Source organism: Ylistrum balloti, unplaced genomic scaffold (assembly GCF_031769215.1).
Source record: "Ylistrum balloti isolate Yb309-2 unplaced genomic scaffold, AGI_CSIRO_Ybal_v1 Utg370626, whole genome shotgun sequence".
NCBI classification, from domain to species: domain Eukaryota; kingdom Metazoa; phylum Mollusca; class Bivalvia; order Pectinida; family Pectinidae; genus Ylistrum; species Ylistrum balloti.
This window is the reverse complement of record NW_026782383.1, coordinates 61989-83925: the sequence shown is the minus strand read 5'-3', so window position 1 is coordinate 83925 and position 21937 is coordinate 61989. Positions and strand designations below refer to the sequence as shown.

The 21937-nt window shown below is 39.9% G+C and overlaps 1 protein-coding gene across 1 annotated transcript; it reads right to left on the bottom strand.

The window, feature by feature from the left end:
- Window positions 1–6736: 6736 nt before the first annotated feature.
- LOC132557131 (S-antigen protein-like) lies at window positions 6737–7468 on the bottom strand. The gene has a single exon (XM_060221620.1). The coding sequence runs from the start codon at window positions 7466–7468 to the stop codon at window positions 6737–6739; it is 732 nt and encodes a 243-aa protein (XP_060077603.1).
- Window positions 7469–21937: the final 14469 nt, after the last annotated feature.

The following is a 21937-nucleotide window of genomic DNA, read 5'->3' as shown; positions in this document are numbered from 1 at the left end:
CACACTCGATCCTCTCCGTTGGACCCCACCCTGTCGCTCTTTTACACACCACACTCTATCCTCTCCGTTGGACCCCACCCTGTCGCACTTTTACACACCACACTTGATCCTCTCCGTTGGACCCCACCCTGTCGCTCTTTTACACACCACACTCGATCCTCTCCGTTGGACCCCACCCTGTCGCACTTTTACACACCACACTCGATCCTCTCCGTTGGACCCCACCCTGTCGCTCTTTTACACACAACACTCGATCCTCTCCGTTGGACCCCACCCTGTCGCACTTTTACACACCACACTCGATCCTCTCCGTTGGACCCCACCCTGTCGCACTTTTACACACCACACTCGATCCTCTCCGTTGGACCCCACCCTGTCGCACTTTTACACACCACACTCGATCCTCTCCGTTGGACCCCACCCTGTCGCTCTTTTACATACCACACTCGATCCTCTCCGTTGGACCCCACCCTGTCGCTCTTTTACACACCACACTTGATCCTCTCCGTTGGACCCCACCCTGTCGCTCTTTTACACACCACACTCGATCCTCTCCGTTGGACCCCACCCTGTCGCACTTTTACACACAACTCTCGATCCTCTCCGTTGGACCCCACCCTGTCGCTCTTTTACACACCACACTCGATCCTCTCCGTTGGACCCCACCCTGTCGCACTTTTACACACCACACTCGATCCTCTCCGTTGGACCCCACCCTGTCGCACTTTTACACACCACACTCGATCCTCTCCTTTGTTGGACCCCACCCTGTCGCTCTTTTACACACACACACTTCCTCTCCGTTGGACCCCACCCTGTCGCTCTTTTACACACCACACTCGATCCTCTCCGTTGGACCCCACCCTGTCGCTCTTTTACACACCACACTCGATCCTCTCCGTTGGACCCCACCCTGTCGCACTTTTACACACCACACTCGATCCTCTCCGTTGGACCCCACCCTGTCGCTCTTTTACACACAACACTCGATCCTCTCCGTTGGACCCCACCCTGTCGCTCTTTTACACACCACACTCGATCCTCTCCGTTGGACCCCACCCTGTCGCACTTTTACACACCACACTCGATCCTCTCCGTTGGACCCCACCCTGTCGCTCTTTTACACACCACACTCGATCCTCTCCGTTGGACCCCACCCTGTCGCTCTTTTACACACCACACTCGATCCTCTCCTTTGGACCCCACCCTGTCGCTCTTTTACACACCACACTCGATCCTCTCCGTTGGACCCCACCCTGTCGCACTTTTACACACCACACTCGATCCTCTCCGTTGGACCCCACCCTGTCGCTCTTTTACACACCACACTCGATCCTCTCCGTTGGACCCCACCCTGTCGCTCTTTTACACACCACACTCGATCCTCTCCGTTGGACCCCACCCTGTCGCACTTTTACACACCACACTCGATCCTCTCCGTTGGACCCCACCCTGTCGCACTTTTACACACCACACTGTCACCTCCTTTGTAGATAGGAGTTACCCTGTCGCTCTTTTACACACCACACTCGATCCTCTCCGTTGGACCCCACCCTGTCGCTCTTTTAACTCTCTAATCGTCTCTACTCTGGTTCATACGTGACCAAGATTCTTATTTGGTCATAACGGCCATTCTATAAGGGTAATGATTCTAAATATTAATAATGATAATGATAATAAATTCTCTATCTATAGAGGATAAATTACCTACTACATGTAAAATAAGTGATACACTAATTTTCTAAGTATCATTGTCAACTCCTTTGTAGATAGGAGTTACCCTCGCGGTTTTTAATTTATCGGGGAATTGTCACCTCCTTTGTAGATAGGAGTTACCCTCGCGGTTTTTAATTTATCAGGGAATACCCCTGTATCTCTGTCACCTCCTTTGTAGATAGGAGTTACCCTCGCGGTATTTAATTTACCAGTGACTGTCACCTCCTTTGTAGATAGGAGTTACCCTCGCGGTATTTAATTTACCAGTGACTGTCACCTCCTTTGTAGATAGGAGTTACCCTCGCGGTATTTAATTTACCAGTGACTGTCACCTCCTTTGTAGATAGGAGTTACCCTCGCGGTATTTAATTTACCAGTGACTGTCACCTCCTTTGTAGATAGGAGTTACCCTCGCGGTTTTTAATTTATCAGTGACTGTCACCTCCTTTGTAGATAGGAGTTACCATCGCGGTTTTTAATTTACCAGTGACTGTCACCACCTTTGTAGATAGGAGTTACCATCGCGGTTTTTAATTTACCAGTGACTGTCACCACCTTTGTAGATAGGAGTTACCCTCGCGGTTTTTAATTTATCAGTGAATGTCACCTCCTTTGTAGATAGGAGTTACCCTCGCGGTTTTTAATTTATCAGTGAATGTCACCTCCTTTGTAGATAGGAGTTACCCTCGCGGTTTTTAATTTATCAGTGAATGTCACTTCCTTTGTAGATAGGAGTTACCCTCGCGGTTTTTAATTTATCAGGGAATACCCGTGTATCTCTGTCACTTCCTTTGTAGATAGGAGTTACCCTCGCGGTATTTAATTTATCAGGGAATACCCGTGTATCTCTGTCACTTCCTTTGTAGATAGGAGTTACCCTCGCGGTTTTTAATTTATCAGTGAATGTCACCTCCTTTGCAGATAGGAGTTACCCTCGCGGTATTTAATTTATCAGTGAATGTCACCTCCTTTGTAGATAGGAGTTACCCTCGCGGTTGTTAATTTATCAGTGAATGTCACCTCCTTTGTAGATAGGAGTTACCCTCGCGGTATTTAATTTATCAGTGACTATCACCTCCTTTGTAGATAGGAGTTACCCTCGCGGTATTTAATTTATCAGTGACTGTCACCTCCTTTGTAGATAGGAGTTACCCTCGCGGTTTTTAATTTATCAGTGAATGTCACCTCCTTTGTAGATAGGAGTTACCCTCGCGGTATTTAATTTACCAGTGACTGTCACCTCCTTTGTAGATAGGAGTTACCCTCGCGGTATTTAATTTACCAGTGACTGTCACCTCCTTTGTAGATAGGAGTTACCCTCGCGGTATTTAATTTACCAGTGACTATCACCTCGTTTGTAGATAGGAGTTACCCTCGCGGTTTTTAATTTATCAGGGAATGTCACCTCCTTTGTAGATAGGAGTTACCCTCGCGGTTGTTAATTTATCAGGGAATACCCCTGTATCTCTGTCACCTCCTTTGTGGATAGGAGTTACCCTCGCGGTTTTTAATTTATCAGTGAATGTCACCTCCTTTGTAGATAGGAGTTACCCTCGCGGTTTTTAATTTAGCAGGGACTACTCGTGTACAAATGCTAAGACTGTTACAAGGGGTGAGCGAAAGAGCAATGATACATTTGCTTAATTTTAGGATTTTGGGGTCCTACACCATCTTTGCCGGTAGTGTCGAATCTATCAATATATTGCATGACTTCTTGAGTAATTGGAGTAATGTAAAAACAAACGCTATCTTGAAGTTCCTCATTGATTTGAATCTACAACCGAGAGAAATACCCTTCATTAAACGGAGATTGATCAATAAGTCGCGATATATTAGCACAGTAGTCGTTTAAACGTTTGTTAATACCATGAGTGTCAGTTCGTTTAATGCTTTCCAATGAGATTATCTGATTGAAAAGTATCCTTGTTACCATTTCCATTCCAACCCGTTAAATGGTTCCACAAATATGAGGTAATTTTTGTTGTCTTTCACAGCATTTTCTAACAATTCAGATTTGGATTTTCAATACGAACATTTTTTTTTTCGTTCCTCCAGTGTCTAAAAATGCCCATTTTTTTTTTTTTTTTTTTTATAGAAAAAAAATTCTTTGGTTCTTTGCATTTTGAATTACCTTATTAAACCAGTCCGGCTGATAAGCTCGCTTAACTCTCTCTTAGTTTTTAAAAGGCACGTGTTTAGGTACAATTCCTGTAAATCATTGCACCACTATCCCATTGCACAATTTATAGCGTTCATTTACTCTACATATTTACGGCTGAATTACCGAGATGGTACAGAAATGCGGAAACGTCAAATTAATTGAAACATCTATATGTGATTAATTTGTGATCTTCATTTACATATTCAATTTTAAGCTTCGAATATCTCTCTAGGAAAACAGGAAAATGGTCACTTATTGTGATTTTAGGGGCTTTTATCACAGATATTAACTGTCGATTAGAACAATATATACGATACATTAATGTGGCTGAATTCTCTGGAATTCCTGTAGGTTCAGAAATCATTTTCGTGAACCAATAGTTATTTACAATCTCCTCTCAATATTTTATTATATAACCATTTGAAATATCGATATTAAAATTACTTAATTGATGTATACTGTAGAATAATCTTATGTCTTTGTTATTTCTTCGTCTAGTTTATCATTTCCAACCATTTGTTTCATTAAGTGGTCTGTAAATAAAACACAGCAGAAATGGATTTGTTTTCTGTATCTTAATTTAACCGTATCGTTTACAAACACATGGTAATTTCAAAATCATTCCTTCCTTTGAAATAAATATTTATATTTGTGTATAAAAGGAGACCAGCGCCACATCTATCTGTTTGTCTATCGTTATAGACAATTTTAAAACCGTCTATGTCATATGTCATAGTTTTAACATTTCTATTTAGGAATGTTTCACAAAAACATATCAAATCAATCTAATTTTCGTTTGTGAATGTTAGTTTCACTTCATCAAGTTTCAATTGAAGATGACAAATGTTTGGAAAGCAAATACTTAATCCTTTTCGTGTTAACCCAAATGTGTTAGCTTTAATTACCTTGCTTGAAAAAATTCTGGAAGTTCCATACCCAGATTTATCAAATTCAGAAACTATAACAGACTGTATTTATCAAGACATTATTTTGAGATAATTATTTGAATTCAAAATAGTTAACACGCATGCGTAAAAGATAGCCGTGACAATTAGAGCGTGCATAAATATTGTTCAAAAGTCAGTTTGATATATTTTAGATGTATAGGCACTGTTCAGTAAATCCTATTTCTGCGGACAATACTTCCTTGCCATTTAAACTTTCTTGATAGTTTCGCTATCCTCGTCATCCCCGTCCCCCTCCAATACCTCGTCCCATCTCCCCTCGACCACAATACACACTCTCCTCTTTGTCACATTGCCCCTATTTCCCTCCAACCTCCGACACGCCGTCCCTTTCAACATCGCCACATCGGTCATGCTCTCTCTCTCTCTGTCACGCCGTCCACTCTCCCCTCTATGGTGGCTGATTCGGGACATCGTAATATCGTTTCGTTTAATGGGAAGCGAGATTGCGATATTACGATAGAACGATACGATACTACGATAGCTCGATGCGATACCACGATATCGCATCGTGCTATCGTAGTATCGTATCGTACACGGTCCACTCTCCCCTCTGTTACACGGTCCACTCTCCCCTATGTTACACGGTCCACTCTCCCGTCTGTTACACGGTCCACTCCCCACTCTGTTACACGGTCCGCTCTCCCCTCCGTTACACGGTCCACTCCCCACTCTGTTACACGGTCCACTCTCCCCTCTGTTACACGGTCCACTCCCCACTCTGTTACACGGTCCACTCTCCCCTCTGTTACACGGTCCACTCTCCCCTCTGTTACACGGTCCACTCTCCCCTCTGTTACACGGTCCACTCTCCCCCACTCTCCCCTCTGTTACACGGTCCACTCTCCCCTCTGTTACACGGTCCACTCTCCCCTCTGTTACACGGTCCGCTCTCCCCTCTGTTACATGGTCCACTCCCCACTCTGTTACACGGTCCACTCCCCCCTCTGTTACACGGTCCACTCTCCCCTATGTTACACGGTCCACTCTCCCCTCTGTTACACGGTCCACTCTCCCCTATGTTACACGGTCCACTCTCCCCTCTGTTACACGGTCCACTCCCCAACCTGTTACACTGTCGCATTTTACCCCCGTTACACGGTCCACTCTCCCCTCTGTTACACGGTCCACTCTCCCCTCTGTTACACGGTCCACTCCCCACCCTGTTACACTGTCGCATTTTACCCCCGTTACACGGTCCACTCTCTCCTCTGTTACACGGTCCACTCTCCCCTCTGTTACACGGTCCACTGTCCCCTCTGTTACACGGTCCACTCCCCACCCTGTTACACGGTCCACTCTCCCCTCTGTTACACGGTCCACTCCCCACCCTGTTACACGGTCCACACTGCCACTCTCCCCTCTGTTACACGGTCTCTCCCCTCTGTTACTCCCCCTCTGGTACATGGTCCACTCCCCACTCTGTTACCCTCTGTTACACGGTCCACTCCCCACCCTGTTTGTTACACGGTCGCATTTTACCCCCGTTACACGGTCCACTCTCCCCTCTGTTACACGGTCCACTCTCCCCTCTGTTACACGGTCCACTCCCCCCTCTGTTACCCTGTTACACTGTCGCATTTTACCCCCGTTACACGGTCCACTCTCCCCTCTGTTACACGGTCCACTCTCCCCTCTGTTACACGGTCCACTGTCCCGTCTGTTACACGGTCCACTCCCCACCCTGTTACACGGTCCACTCTCCCCTCTGTTACACGGTCCACTCCCCACCCTGTTACACGGTCCACTCTCCCCTCTGTTACACGGTCCACTCTCCCCTCTGTTACACGGTCCACTGTCCCCTCTGTTACACGGTCCACTCACCCCGCAGTTACACGGTCCACTCTCACCTCTGTTACACGGTCCACTCTCCCTGTTACACGGTCTGTTACGGTCACGGTCCACTCTCCCCTCTGTTACACGGTCGCATCTGACCCCCGTTACACGGTCCACTCTCCCCTCTGTTACACGGTCCACTCTCCCCTCTGTTACACGGTCCACTCTCCCCTCTGTTACACGGTCCACTCTCCCCTCTGTTACACGGTCCACTCTCCCCTCTGTTACACGGTCCACTCTCCCCTCTGTTACACGGTCCACTCCCCACCCTGTTACACGGTCCACTCTCCCCTCTGTTACACGGTCCACTCTCCCCTCTGTTACACGGTCCACTGTCCCCTCTGTTACACGGTCCACTCCCCACCCTGTTACACGGTCCACTCTCCCCTCTGTTACACGGTCCACTCCCCACCCTGTTACACGGTCCACTCTCCCCTCTGTTACACGGTCCACTCCCCACCCTGTTACACGGTCGCATTTTACCCCCGTTACACGGTCCACTCTCCCCTCTGTTACACGGTCCACTCTCCCCTCTGTTACACGGTCCACTCTCCCCTCTGTTACACGGTCCACTCTCCCCTCTGTTACACGGTCCACTCCCCACCCTGTTACACTGTCGCATTTTACCCCCGTTACACGGTCCACTCTCCCCTCTGTTACACGGTCCACTCTCCCCTCTGTTACACGGTCCACTGTCCCCTCTGTTACACGGTCCACTCCCCACCCTGTTACACGGTCCACTCTCCCCTCTGTTACACGGTCCACTCCCCACCCTGTTACACGGTCGCATTTTACCCCCTTTCCCCTCTGTCAGAAATACTGTCCCCTCTCGACTCCATTTTTCTCCGACTGTCAGTCACACTTTCCCTTCTTCCTTCCGTCCCCCTCCCAGTCATAATCTCCCAAACTCCCAGTCGTACTCTCTCCTCTGTGACACTCTACGTTCCATCGTGTCATCAACTTCCTCGTAGTTTTAACCAATCCCCTGCCCCCGCTCCCTTTATTTCTCGTTAACCCTTAACTGTCGCCTTCTTTTTCCATGAAACAAGTCACGTGGTCATATCTGACGTAACAATGACGGGGAGTGTTAAAACAATGCTATTGAACAATCAACCGTAGAACGGTTTGACATCGGACCCAAAGACTAACGAGGCAACATAAGCAGAACGAAACACGGAAAATCACTTATTGTGTAATGCAAAAACCCACATAGTCTTGTTAAGCCTGTTTCAGAGGTCGAAAAATATTCAAATTCAGATAAAGTTGATCAAACGATCCATCACGCTCTGTTGATGGTACTCCAAGCTGATGTTTTGATTGTGATAAGAACAGATGAAAAATCGCGAAAACTGTTCTTGTTACTGAGGAGAATGACCTTGGTTTCAAACACAACAGCAACGTCAGTATTTCTAGAGAAAACATTATTTATTTCAGGTTTTTATGAGATCGATTGTTAAAATGATTTCTTTGTTTAATTTGGAGAAATACACAGTTTATCTTGTAATGTCTGTGTACACCTCTACTTCATACTTTGTCTAGATTTGTCCAATACACTGTTTATCTTGTATTGTCTGTGTACACCTCTACTTCATACTTTGTCTAGATTTGTCCAATACACAGTTTATCCTGTACTATCGTGTACACCTCTACTTCATACTTTGTCTAGATTTGTCCAATACACAGTTTATCTTGTACTGTCTGTGTACACCTCTACTTCATACTTTGTCTGGATTTGTCCAATACACTGTTTATCTTGTACTGTCTGTGTAAACCTCTACTTCATACTTTGTCTAGATTTGTTCAATACACAGTTTATCTAGAAATGTTGCTATACAACGCTACTTTTAGTTTAGAATAAAATGAACAATTGACGCGGGTATCAATGGGAATAAGACCAGGTGTTCCTGGAGGGAAAGCAATATCTGCTTCATAGACCACAACCGCTATGTACATTGTAAATCTTACTCAATCTAGTTTTGTACATAGCTGTTATTTTATCCATTTACATAACAGATATACACAGATTTTGTCTCTTTAATCCATAGATCTAGCTGCCTACAATACTGTATTCTAACCTGTGTTGATGAATACAAAGTAGAAGATTTATCTCGTGGGAGTTGTCTCCCCTTAACCACTGAGAAATTCTGTAGTGCTATAACTATGAGAGAGTGAAACGCGCGATTTACTATCGTGAATAAAAAGAAATATTATAAATGTTATATTCCCGTATTAATATTTTTGATTACCTAAGAACGATATTATCATTTAAACAGTAATGTTCTGATGAAACGTTACACAGATACAAAAGCATACAGTCAGAAAAAATATTCAAATTCCCTCCACATTACTTTTTCTGTTCTCATTAAACAGGAAAGAATGTGCTTCTGTCAACCCTAGAGATGTTCATTCACAGTGGATTCAATCGCGTTAACCTATACAGGTAGTGCTACAGACTATCTTGCCATCTTAGTACATCTACTATGAATGTTTGACAATAGTAAAGACTTGGTAGATAAGCGCGTGATATAACTAATAAAGCGGTTCTTCGGTAGGTAAAATGCAGCATTTCAGGCATAAATCATTACAGACTTGTAAATATTAATACAGGACGAGAAAGGCCTTGTCGAAGTTTGTCAAAAAGCAAAATTAAGATCGGTAGATCCGCCATTATTTTATTTTAACGAACAACGGCGTACAAAACAATTAACGAAACTGGCCCAGGAAACCAGCCGTCTTCTCCTATAATTTATCGTACAGAACATGAATTGTACCGGTATAAATCAACCCGGACGGTGTATGATACAGTACAGAATTGTACCGGTATAAATCAACCTGGACGGTGTATGATACAGTACAGAATTGTACCGGTATAAATCAACCTGGACGGTGTATGATACAGTACAGAATTGTACCGGTATAAATCAACCCGGACGGTTTATGGTACAGTACAGAATTGTACCGGTATAAATTAACCCGGACGGTGTATGATACAGTACAGAATTGTACCGGTATAAATCAACCTGGACGGTGTATGATACAGTACAGAATTGTACCGGTATAAATCAACCCGGACGGTTTATGGTACAGTACAGAATTGTACCGGTATAAATCAACCCGGACGGTGTATGGTATCAGGGAATGATAATAGAATGAACAATTGGGTAAAAATTCTGTTACTTTGAGGTTAACAATAATCTTTCATTGCTCTAGTAAAACACAATAAATTAGGTTGCATTGCCGAGGTGTAGATGAAGTTAAAACATCATAAAACGCACCCTAAAAGAAAACATCCTATCAGATTTTATCAGTTATACTAACGCCATTCTCCAACCGTCATATAATCAAACCGTTACCCTTCACGGAGTGTACCGTGCAAATAACAAAGATAAAACTTAGAAAATTAACGCATGTTTTACACACAATAAATGTCTTGGTATTGAATAAATAACCAGGTGACTTCAGCGTTAATTTGTCTGAGTACGTTACCTAGGAACGACATACTTTGTACTAAGTTGTGATGAGAACATTTCTTAACGCAGCCATTTCGGCAACACGCAGATCAGGCAAATGTAACCAATAACATTGATTTTACGATTAAATCTACATTTGCTCTCAACAATAGCACGTATATCCAATCCCTGGCTTGTCAAAGACTGTATTTTCATTTTATATCGTTCTGTAAATCACTCGGGCCATGTAGAATATATATAAAAACATAATCTACATGCTTTATTTCGGGACTTTTGTAATGAAACAAATCCTCCCAGATATTCTATCACGTGATAAGTCGTTGGTAATAAAACTCACATCAAAATCAGTTGAGCTGTCTCGCAGGGAATTTATATTTCTGGATTGGCGCAACATTTTGCATGTAGATGCAAATCAAAATCGTTTGTAGAATAACTTCAGCAATCAAAATGACATTGGTGAGCGATTTAGAATGGTTTAGAACGTATATGCATTTGTTTTACTACCAAGCCTCTGAGGTAATCTACCTGAACCTCACATGATCAATTGGATACTTCAAAGTTTCTGGAACATTTCGATACTTATTATGAACAAAAACTACAAAAGAGTTCTCAGTAAAACTTAACGAGGCAAAGCGAAGGCAAAATGTAAGGCTATTTTGCACGGCTGTTCCATATGGTGCTAATGACCGCACAAGGACTCGCTATTTATTTTGAATTAACTATTTTTCGCGAGAATCCATTGAGAAAATTCCAACATTCTCTTTGCTGGCTTGTTGTTTAACCTAAACTTTACCCAAACTTTTCACTGCCATTCTGTGTAATATCAATTCTGGGTTACTGTCTGTTTTCACTTTTGACTGATCTTGAGCACCATTTTTTAAATTATATATGTCTTCTATTAGACCATCTTACCAATCTGTACACTATCACGTTTTATTCCAAAATGAATGAACGTTGTTTTCTCTTGTTAAAACAATTTGTACTGAAGGTCATAGTTACATGTGTCTTTGGTACAATTTTCCCCTAAGTATCCTATTCTGTTTTTTTTTTTTTTTTTTTCGAAAATTGCTATCCAGCTGTACTAAAATCTCATGTAAAACAGAAATGATATCTGTGTGTCCTTGATTGATCTCCGCTACTTGTATCTAGGTCAGTGTCCGGTTTAGCTGTACATGTTACAACGTTTCCTGTTTCCCGTTAAATCTGTGGGCGTCATTGTGACGTACGATATGTCTCACACATTTATCCGTCTAATTAGCACCCGTTGACTTTTTAAATAACTGAAAAATGCTCCAATTGTTAGCTGTTGAGTTCATGAATCTTTGAGACGACAGAGTTTGCGGGGGCGCTGAAAGACCAACAATAACAGGGAGACAGTTATCCTGTTGGCTTGGCGAAAATGATAATTAGCGGGGCGATTTAATAGACAAGAGAGGCATCGTGTAATACAAAAATGGAAAATAAAGTACATCATTTTGCTGTTCCGATTCAACAGGACTCCAAAGTCTTATCACGACTATAAGATGTGGTAGGTTCAAAAGTGCCCAAGTAAATGCAAACAATCTGAATATATGGTAGTTTGGTTGTCTAGTGACTTGCTTTCAATTCAGTAAAAACTTAATTTTCTACAGTTACTAAAAAATCATTGCATGAAAGGTGTTCAAACAGAAACTGGTTACTGAAGCATTATCCAAAATGTTGAGCGACGAGAGTTTTCTATGAAGTGTCCTAAAGATATGAATTTCAAGATATTTATAGATTAAAAATATACAACCGTTGTGTTCCTTATATCAAACAAAAGTTATGTGTCAATTTTCACAAGAATTGAACAGCATTTCCTGTGGCGGCCATCTTGGATTTGGAAAACAAAAATATGCCTAAAACATATCTTGATATGGTCATCAATGTTCACACTAAGTTTTATTTCAATCTTTATAACAATTTTTGAGTAAATGCCTGTTATATTTAAACCAATCGGGGGCTCTATCCGCCACATTTGATGTCGATTGAAAAAAAGAATAAACAAAAGCGCAACCCCGCATAACCATCTACTTTAATGCAATGTTTTGCTTGAATCAAAATGTCGCTTTTCTAGGAATGTTTCGGACAAAGTGCGTCGGAAGAACAACAATGATGATTATATAGACATTTATATCATATTACTAATTTACCGTAGCCACTACACAACAACTGATCTGAATGCATGTTGACTACAGATGATTCAACAACGCGGGATAAATAGCCGAAATACATGCGATTTCAATTCTATTCCTTATATGGATTCATCTCCCATTAACAGTCTCATATTAAATACTATTAAATTACTTATGGTGAATTCAATCTGATAAAAAGTCGGTTTTATCAGATTGTACTAATAATCACTTAACATGGATATTTACTTAAATTAGTTTAAGTATATTGCATGTTGCTTCTTAGTCATTGAACAACGTAACCACTACAAAATGAAATGATATTTTGCAGACCCTTAAAAACCGCCTATGACTTAGATATTTAAGATGCAGTGATATATAAAATTTATTAACGGTTAGCTGGTAATAATAATGATGGTAATAATTAGATAAGTATTTATATTTATGTATGTATAATATCAATTTTATGTTAATGACCGTTGTGACTAAACAACAGCTGAATACGTTGTGACTAAATTAGATTATCTGACAACACTGGGACATTTTTCTAAGATTACTCCCAGAAATACACGTTATTTAATGTCAAATTCATTACTCCCAGAAATACACGTTATTTAATGTCAAATTCATTACTCCCAGAAATACACGTTATTTAATGTCAAATTCATGTGTCGGATGTTTTCCATTGTTATATCAGTGCGGTTGTCTGTGATGTTCTAACGTTTTGAAGAGTCAGTATTGCAAAGCTTTTAAACGATGATGATTACAAAATAAACTCTCTCGTTGTCACTTTATAATAGATTGAAGAAGATTTTTATACCATCAAATAAAATTTCTTTTTATTCGAAATAACAATTTTTGGAAAATAACTTATTAGCTCCAAAATCACGTTCAAACGTCGTCGGCTTAATTGCTCGCGGTAACAAGATGGCGGCGTCGAGATGCTCGCGTCGATGTAAAATAGTGAATCGGCAACAACTGTTTTGTTTCTCAGAGCTATCTTTATTTCGTAGAACTACAACATTATATAACCCTCACAAACGAGTTCCAGGGGAAGTACATCAATGATAAGGCTATGTAACCGAGTAATAAAGGAATACTTTAGGTAGAAATGGCGGACTGGGAAATAGACTGGACGAGGTGACCGGTTACGACTCAAGAGAGCGAAGGTCAGCTGGCGCATTATTTCATACATACAAATATACTATACATATATATTTTCTTTACTTTTTCTCTCTGTTTCTGAATGTTTCTGTAGGAAACTGATGAATATAAACCATGTACCAAAGATCATTTTCCTTACACTTTTATATCTGTTTATTTTTATAAAATGTTTCACTTCGACCGCCATACCACGTGTCTGCTGTACCAAACCTCAATATCATTCAGTTATACATGTATACAATACATCTGTCGTTATATAATACTGCTATCCAGCTTGACTCCAACAGCTCCTGATATGAGTTACCGTCTGGTAGTTCGGTCATATTTACAAAGGCTCAACTTGATGGTCTTAGCGGACCGATTTGCAATGTTGTAAGCGGTCAAGGAAGTGATGTACAGTGTTTAGTAATATATCTCTAAATGTCGCCTATTGGGTCGAAAATCTTTGGAATCAGTTGCATCTCCTCTCTTACTTCCACACTAAATTGTCTGATATGGATAAATAGACAGTACATCAAATGGGTCAAAGGATCGACATAATTACATCAAATGATTGAATTATCGCCGGGTCAATAAAACATGCCGATTTTCTGTTGTTTGATCAATTCATTTCCCATAACGGAAAGGAGACTTTCTGTTGTGGTGATGACGATGATGATGACTCTGGTTTGGTTTGATCATGTGTATTTTGCTAAACTGTGAAAGCCGTCTCAATGATTGTATATTCCAAGATCGCCATTTGATGAATCTGCGTATCGGAGGAAAATAGTCAGGATGCAGAAGACGTTTGGTAGCTCCCTCTCCGGTATCAAATATACCGTTAGATAAAGTAGACGGAGAGGTTCCCTCCATCTCGTGTTTACTTCTAATCGATTGTACGACTGGAGACAAAATCAAAACCAGCACGACAGCTAACGCCCTCATGGTGACCTAAAGGATAGAAGACAAGAATTTCCATGACGATAAAAGTTTGTGTCTGTAATAATGTTTATTAAATCAAGGAAAAGCATGCGTTTTGCAATCAAATTCGGTGTTTTAGATTTTTTAGGGCTGACGTCATTGGAAAATAACGTACAGAAAGAAAGCGCAGACAGGAAATATATCTAGTTTATACGTGAATGCATATTTCAAGTGTCTGTGGTTTGTTTTAAAGGAGTTTAACGTCCTTGCAACAGCTTGGTCATATGAGGACGGATGCCCAGTAGGACACAATCATAGTAAACAGAATAAGATGTAAACGTCCCTTCAATATTTCCTCACAGGAAGATGGGAGAAACCAACAGCAGTGTTAGCCGGGGGTATTATAACTACGTGAAGTACGAGACAGGTTTAACATACTATCGCTTATTCACAAATTACCACAATCCGCAAGGATTGCTGTGTAAACAGTATGCAAAAGAAAACCATGTGAATACTGACAGATCAAACAATAATAACACAGCATTGTTGAAATGAGAACAAAACATAAGAACAAAATGTAAAGAGAAAAAAAAACCGTACAGTAGGGCCAAAGATTGTAAAGAAGAAGCACACATAAATTGCATCTTCTAATACAAATTTAGATTTACATACAGTAGGACCAAAGATTTTTAACGGGCACGTTTAAGGTTAGATACAGTTGAATCAAAGATTATAAAACAAAAACAAAAAGACGTACAAGTGAAAGTGCCTTCCAACAAACATAAGGAATTCATAAAATTAAATACGTCTGCAAATAAAGCGACGTGTTTCGAAATGGTAAGCGTTTTTTACTTTAACATTGAAACGTGCTAATTAGGTCTGTCCTGGTCATGTCACATTCTGAAAATGAGACGAGTGTTTTTAAAACGAAACTCCGCATACTATGCTATAGGAACGACATACAGGAATTCACGTGACCATGTCCTTTACATGTTGAGCTTATCTAACGCATGGCTTGTCAAGATAAATCTATTAAAGACAGGACTTGTCAACAATAAATTTATTAAAGACATTTTACGTGAAACTGGCTCGACTGTTTAATTTTACTGGTCACGTGACTTCATGTGAAAACGCCAATTATATACAAAATTGCTGATAAAATCGGAGGTATTTTCCTGTACTTACAGTCATTAGTGAAAAAATGCTTATACAAATCAAAGGTATTTTCCAGCACTACCACTGGCTAGTATTTAAAATTGTGAAAATAGTTATTTTTGAAGTACTGACACCGGCCAGTATACAAGATTGCTTATATTGAAAGTATTTATGTACAGCGAGCAAGTATACCAAAGCATAGGTACATATTTCATTTGATTCCTCAATGTGGATTTTTATATATGATGATGTCGAATTTCGTACATTAAACTTTTTTATCTGTCACGAGAGAGCAATACATTTTCATAAAAAGATGTCTTTTACAAGTCCTTGGACGAACCACAAATTTCTCCTTAAATTGAATTTTCAAGATAGATGTCTTTGATTTTTTTAATTTTTTTCCCTTCAGAACAGTGACAGTTGAAGAACTCCGGAAAAAACAACTCTTTAAGAATCACTACCGCTCTCTGAATTCCTTAGCAACAAAAATACCACTATATCAACATATCATCAATAAAACTCAAATTCAATGAAAATAGGGGGAAATATCAACAAAAGAAAGCTTTATATGGAGACTGCTGAAAAAGTACAAAGAGAATAAGACCAGGCGTTCCGAAAGAGGGAGCGTCTTCTGCTTCATCGACAATACCCGCCGTGTAAACCTTGGTCAATCCAAGTAAGTAATGTTACGTTCTTAAATGAGAACAATGTATACAACAACAGAACCAATAGGCAAACTAACAAACGTCAAACATGTCCAGCTTCATGGCGCACAAGAAATAGAATATTTCTCAATCAGATCACTATGACAACCGTAAAACGCCTTCATATTTTTCATCAACCTGCATCTTTGGAAACCTTTTGTTACGAGTTTGTCCGTCAGTTGACAACTTCTTGCACGAAAATCGTGATAACGATACCGGGCCCTTGATTATCTAATCAACTGAGATATGCAAATGCCACAGGTTGGGGATGCAGGGGTGATGATGTAAAAAATATACAAAAAACTGAAGATTCCATTTGCGATACCTTGTGGATAAGACAAAAAGACTAATTTGATCAATGACGTACAGCAAATGTGTTTCGAGGGCGCATAACGGTATGTAGTACTGGCATTGAAGTTTGTAATCCTCAAAGGAGCATATCACTCTGTGATTTGTCAGTTTTTTCTCCTGAAATTTGCTCTCTAAACCAATCAAATAACTTCACTTGTGACTTCAATTTGCCAGGAAATGTTTCATAAGTGCAAATATCGAAAGTGATCGTAGCCTCAGGAGTATCCACGATGTCAAAATAATAGAAACAGGAAATATTCATTTCTACTACATCTAATTATTCCTAACATTTTCATAAATAGCAAATATTCTTCTCAAATTTCTTCTTCATTAGAAAGTAAGAATGTAGAATGATACTGGGATAATCAGAAGAAAAAAAATATGAAATGCAAAATTTTCCCTGAGCGTCCTCAAGTCTGCTCAGCAAATAATTGATAATGCTATGAAATTCAACTTTTCAACACTTTCTGCTTCAGTAAACAATAATAAATAAATATAAGGGGATGTTTTTCATGATTCAAAAAGAACCCCCATTCAAATGAATTAGGTCCTTCTTCCGATCGAATTTAATTTTCATATCTTTTTAATATTTTTTGACCTTTAATACTTAGTTTTTGTGCCTTACGTATGGGACTGGATTGACTGTCTTACGATGACATTTTTTAACATGGACAGAGGAATGTCGATCTGGGATTCCTGAAACACAAATCGGCACTGATAGGTCACGTCACACCGGAAAAATTGGCATTGATTGGGACAATGCTAAAGAAGTAGAAAAGGGAAACTACCTTTTTTAAACGTCAAATGAAAAAGGGACTTCTGGATACTTCGTAGCAAGCCGGTACTGAACAGGAACGAGGGGGGCATACATTCGGAAATGTATGACCAAGTTTTTAAACAAATGGACAAATGGAAGATCATTACTGTGACGTGTATTCATTACAATAGCCATCTTAACGTACATAGGATGAAATATCACCAAAAATGTCCCGTGATTCTGTGTTAGTGTCGTACACTTTATGCAGATACACTTCACATTAATATTTTATCGAAAGTGACGGTAAAGTCATCGTAACATCACACGTAATTCTATAACTGGCTTATGTATTCAAGACATATATTACCAACCCGAAGAAAAACTCTAGGATAAGTCACATCACGTGGTCTTATTCTAATTGTCCTTTTTAGGAGTCTCCGTGTCAATCTTTCCTTTGCTCATAGTTACACCGAATTTGAGTTTGTTATTGTGTTGACATGTTTTTATACACATGTAAACATCCTGGTAACATGCCAAACAGGTCATATCATAGGTAACAGATCACTCAGGTAGATTCTAGATAAATTATTAGTTAGTATAAAATTATCTTCATAAAGTTATATAGTTAATTTGTCATTCAAAAAAGAAAGCAAACAGAGAATATTCCGTTACAGCTGTGTTGTGTAAAGTCAGCCATGCATGTCGACCAAAATAACAAAACATACTTACTTGTTGTTTTTCCGTATGGTTTCTTTCGAAAATCGCTCACGCCTGAAAGAGAACAAAGGAAATAGTCAGTAACCTGATTAGACATGTACAACTCTACTGGTGGAAAGATACGTAGAGGGAAAAGCACTTTTCAAAAAACTGACTCAAAAATGTCAGAACTTCCTTATGTTTGCTCCATTCTTCACTGCACAAACTGACCAATCAGATCCATTCTTCACAGTACAATTGACCAATCATATACATTTCTTGCCAAAATTTATTTTTATCAAAAGACGTACAAATGAGGAACATCTTTGAAACAACTTAAGTAATAGACGAATTATTTATTGAGTAATATTCGATCATACAGCTGTTATAGAATGTAACATTGTAGAGTTACGAGAAAATAAATCAATATCACTTTGTACGTACAGCCCAAGTTATGTTATTTACATCTTACCTGTACATACACTTTTTTTAGCTTTCAACGCATCAGAACATTCCGGAGATTATTGAGAAACCTAACGATAGAACATATACACAATTATTACGTCCTGACAATATATTTTGTAAACGAAAGCAAACCATATTCCAAAAGTAAAAATGTCTATAATGTGTTCATAAAGAGGCTGGGTGCACGGTTTCAAATCGTTGAAATGTTTTAAGGGAAACCTACCTTTGACAAGCCTGCAGCACAAATAAGATCAGAGCGGATGTACCGTGTATTTATATCTCATCGCGATTTGCGTCATTGAGTCGAATGCCAGTTCAAGGTTTATCAACTGAACAGTTTCACTTAAGAGACAACAAACACCGCCATGGTAACCGGTAGGTTTAAAGGTGATAACAAGAAAGCTGTCGGTTGTCTTTCCACTTGCTCGCTGTCTTATCGGAAAATCCACCATAATTTTTCAAGCCAAAACATGGACGACTTCCCGCCGATTCAAGAATCAAAGACCTGTTCCCAATATCACAATTTTCCTGTAAGATGTCGATTGATCAAAGACAAAATCGAGAAGGAATGTTTAAGAAAGTGATTGGTGCACAACTGCACATGTATGTTGGTTCTGCTTTCAACCAACCATCATCAAACGAAACCATCGGTATCATTTCTAAACAGCACAAGTTTTATAAACTAAGGCATATTATTTACTGATGTCGGCTCAAATATCCACGTGTTGCTTATCCATTCCGGACATCGTCGGAAAACATCCTAAATTCTATGTTCAGTCATTACGTATGTATTTGCTCTCGTGTAACTGTTTCCTGATGATAGACAAGGTTTTGTTCCTACTTAGTTTATGAAGATATTTTGTTTTCTTAGTAGACATGTAGACTGTTTCGTTTTCTCCATCATGTATGTGTTCTGAAAATTTTGCTGTACGATGAAACGTGAGAATGATTGACGAGAACAGAAATTTTGATAGAGAGAGAAAAACAACACAAAACAAAAATAAAGGAAAACACACACACAAACACACACACACACACACACACACACACACACACACACACACACACACACACACACACACACACACACACACACACACACACACACACACACACACACACACACACACACACACACACACACACACACACACACACACACACACACACACACACACATCCACACACAAAACAGACATTTTCGTTGAATGCCGCTTAAGTTATTTTTGTAAGTCATTCTTCGAGTAACTGTTGTGTGTAATAAAAACTTAAACATTTTTAAAGTAAATGGCAACAGTAGTAGTTTCGTATTTTCGCGGAACAATCGGAAATTTTCGGTCCGAGAGAAAAATCGAATTTTACATCTTTTTCCGAACAGTTGACTACGGGAATGTTAAGGGTAACATTCTCTTAACTTAAATCGTTAGTCCATCACTTTGAATCACTCGATCGGGGTTTTTTTTAATGAGTTTTCAACGCTTTTGTAGGGGATGTCCTCGCGGAAGACGAAACAATATGGCGGCAGCAGCCATAGCAACGAGCCAGAAATCGACGACAAAGGCCTTCCAGCTACAGTTTAGATAGCAAATCCTCAGGGAAAGGACTTAAAGCCATAGCAACTAGCAGCCAAAAAGGCAACCTAGGATACATTTCGCCTTCCAACAGCGACGCTGATGTCGCCGAGAACCAATGGAAATGCCATCTCTGCAACGAAATATTCTCCAGTGCTTATGCAGAAAATACTGGGATGCGAACGGTGCAGCTTGCACTTATGTTTGGTCAAATTTTCTAAGGAATATTCTTTCCTTCAAAATTCAGACTCTATGTGGTTTTGCACCAGCTGCAAACCGCAAGTTAGAATTAATATCAAAACGAATATTATTAAAAAGATCGAGGATATATGCAAAAAGCTAACAGAGGGATACGAGGAATAAATCACAATAATGGAGCAACAAACATCACAGAAATGTGACAAGGAAATGGTAAGTGATCTCAGTCAACAATGGAGTCCAATGTCAATCAAGGAAAGCCTAACGAACCGGAGAATGTCAAAGCAATCTTGAAGGAAACAAATGAACGGAAATCATGGGAAAGTAATGTTGTTATCTTTGGAGTAGGAGAAAAGATACAAAAGTACGAAACTAAAGAGTATCCCATGATACAAAAGCTGTGAACAGGATCCTGGCAAGATGTGAAGTCCAAGAGAAAGACAGCCTAAAATGCTTCCGACTAGGAAAATTCACCAAAGATGAAAATGGCAAGATAAAAAACAGGTCTATACTAGCATCACCAGAAATAAAAAGAACTCTATTTAATAATATCAAGAACCTTGGGAACAGCGGAGAATTCAAGAACTTTCGAATTACCAATGATCTGACTATGGCAGAAAGGGACGAAGAAAAGAGGCTTTGAAGCGAAGCCAAATCAAAGCAGGATAACAACACATCGGGGGAATACGTGTTCGAAGTTGAACGTCCACCTTGAGCGAGGAAAGTCTCAAAAGTACAAATCAGCAAATGAGCAATGAAAGTGACCATTTTGAGAACTCGTCAACCTCTTCTACAAATGCAAAACAGAAACATTATGATGAATTTGATTGTCTCAAGCAGAAAGGTCTTCATTTTCTGCACTTAAATGTCCTCTCTTTGCTACCAAAAATCCATGAACTTGAGCTATTAACAGATTTTCCCAAAGCAGGAGTAATATCTATCACCGAAGCTTGGTTAGATGATTCTGTCACCGATTCAGAGAAAGCTTTAGCTGGATAGTCCAGAGAGACAGGAATAGGTCAGGAGGTGGAGCACCTTTACTAGGGAGGACCCCTGTGGTTGCCACGACCACAATAGTGCTTTGGGTAAATCCTACAAGGATAATTAGAAATTGTTTAATCTCAAGTAGGTTATCTTGTCACCTACACGTGTCATTGACACTTCTAGCCGTCTTATAGACCACATACTATGTAAAACCAATACTAATCAGTCAGGCTTCAAGTAACAAAAAACAATGTTGCACGTTTTATATTAAATCTTAGCCCAAGGTAAAAAAATTACGCATGTTGAGCTGTTTAAGCTGACGTTCAGATTTATATAGGGTAGGTATTTGCCAATCCCCGCATTGTTCGTGTGGTGATGGTATTGTAGACGCAAGGCATTATTTCCTTACGTGTTCATTATTTTCTAATTGTAGACACATGTTGTTTGATTATTCGCGTGGTTTAGACGTATGGAAACTATCTTATGGGACGACATTGATGTTTACTCATATGATAACAATTTCAATATTGTTAAATCTGTTCAAAAAATTACAAAACAAACAAAGAGTTTTAACACTAATTAATTCTGAACTGTTTAGAGTCGGCACTGAATTGATATAAAATCTATACTATCTCTTTTTCTCTTCTTTTCTTTCCATCCTATCATCTCATCTTTTCCTCCTTTTGACAAAATG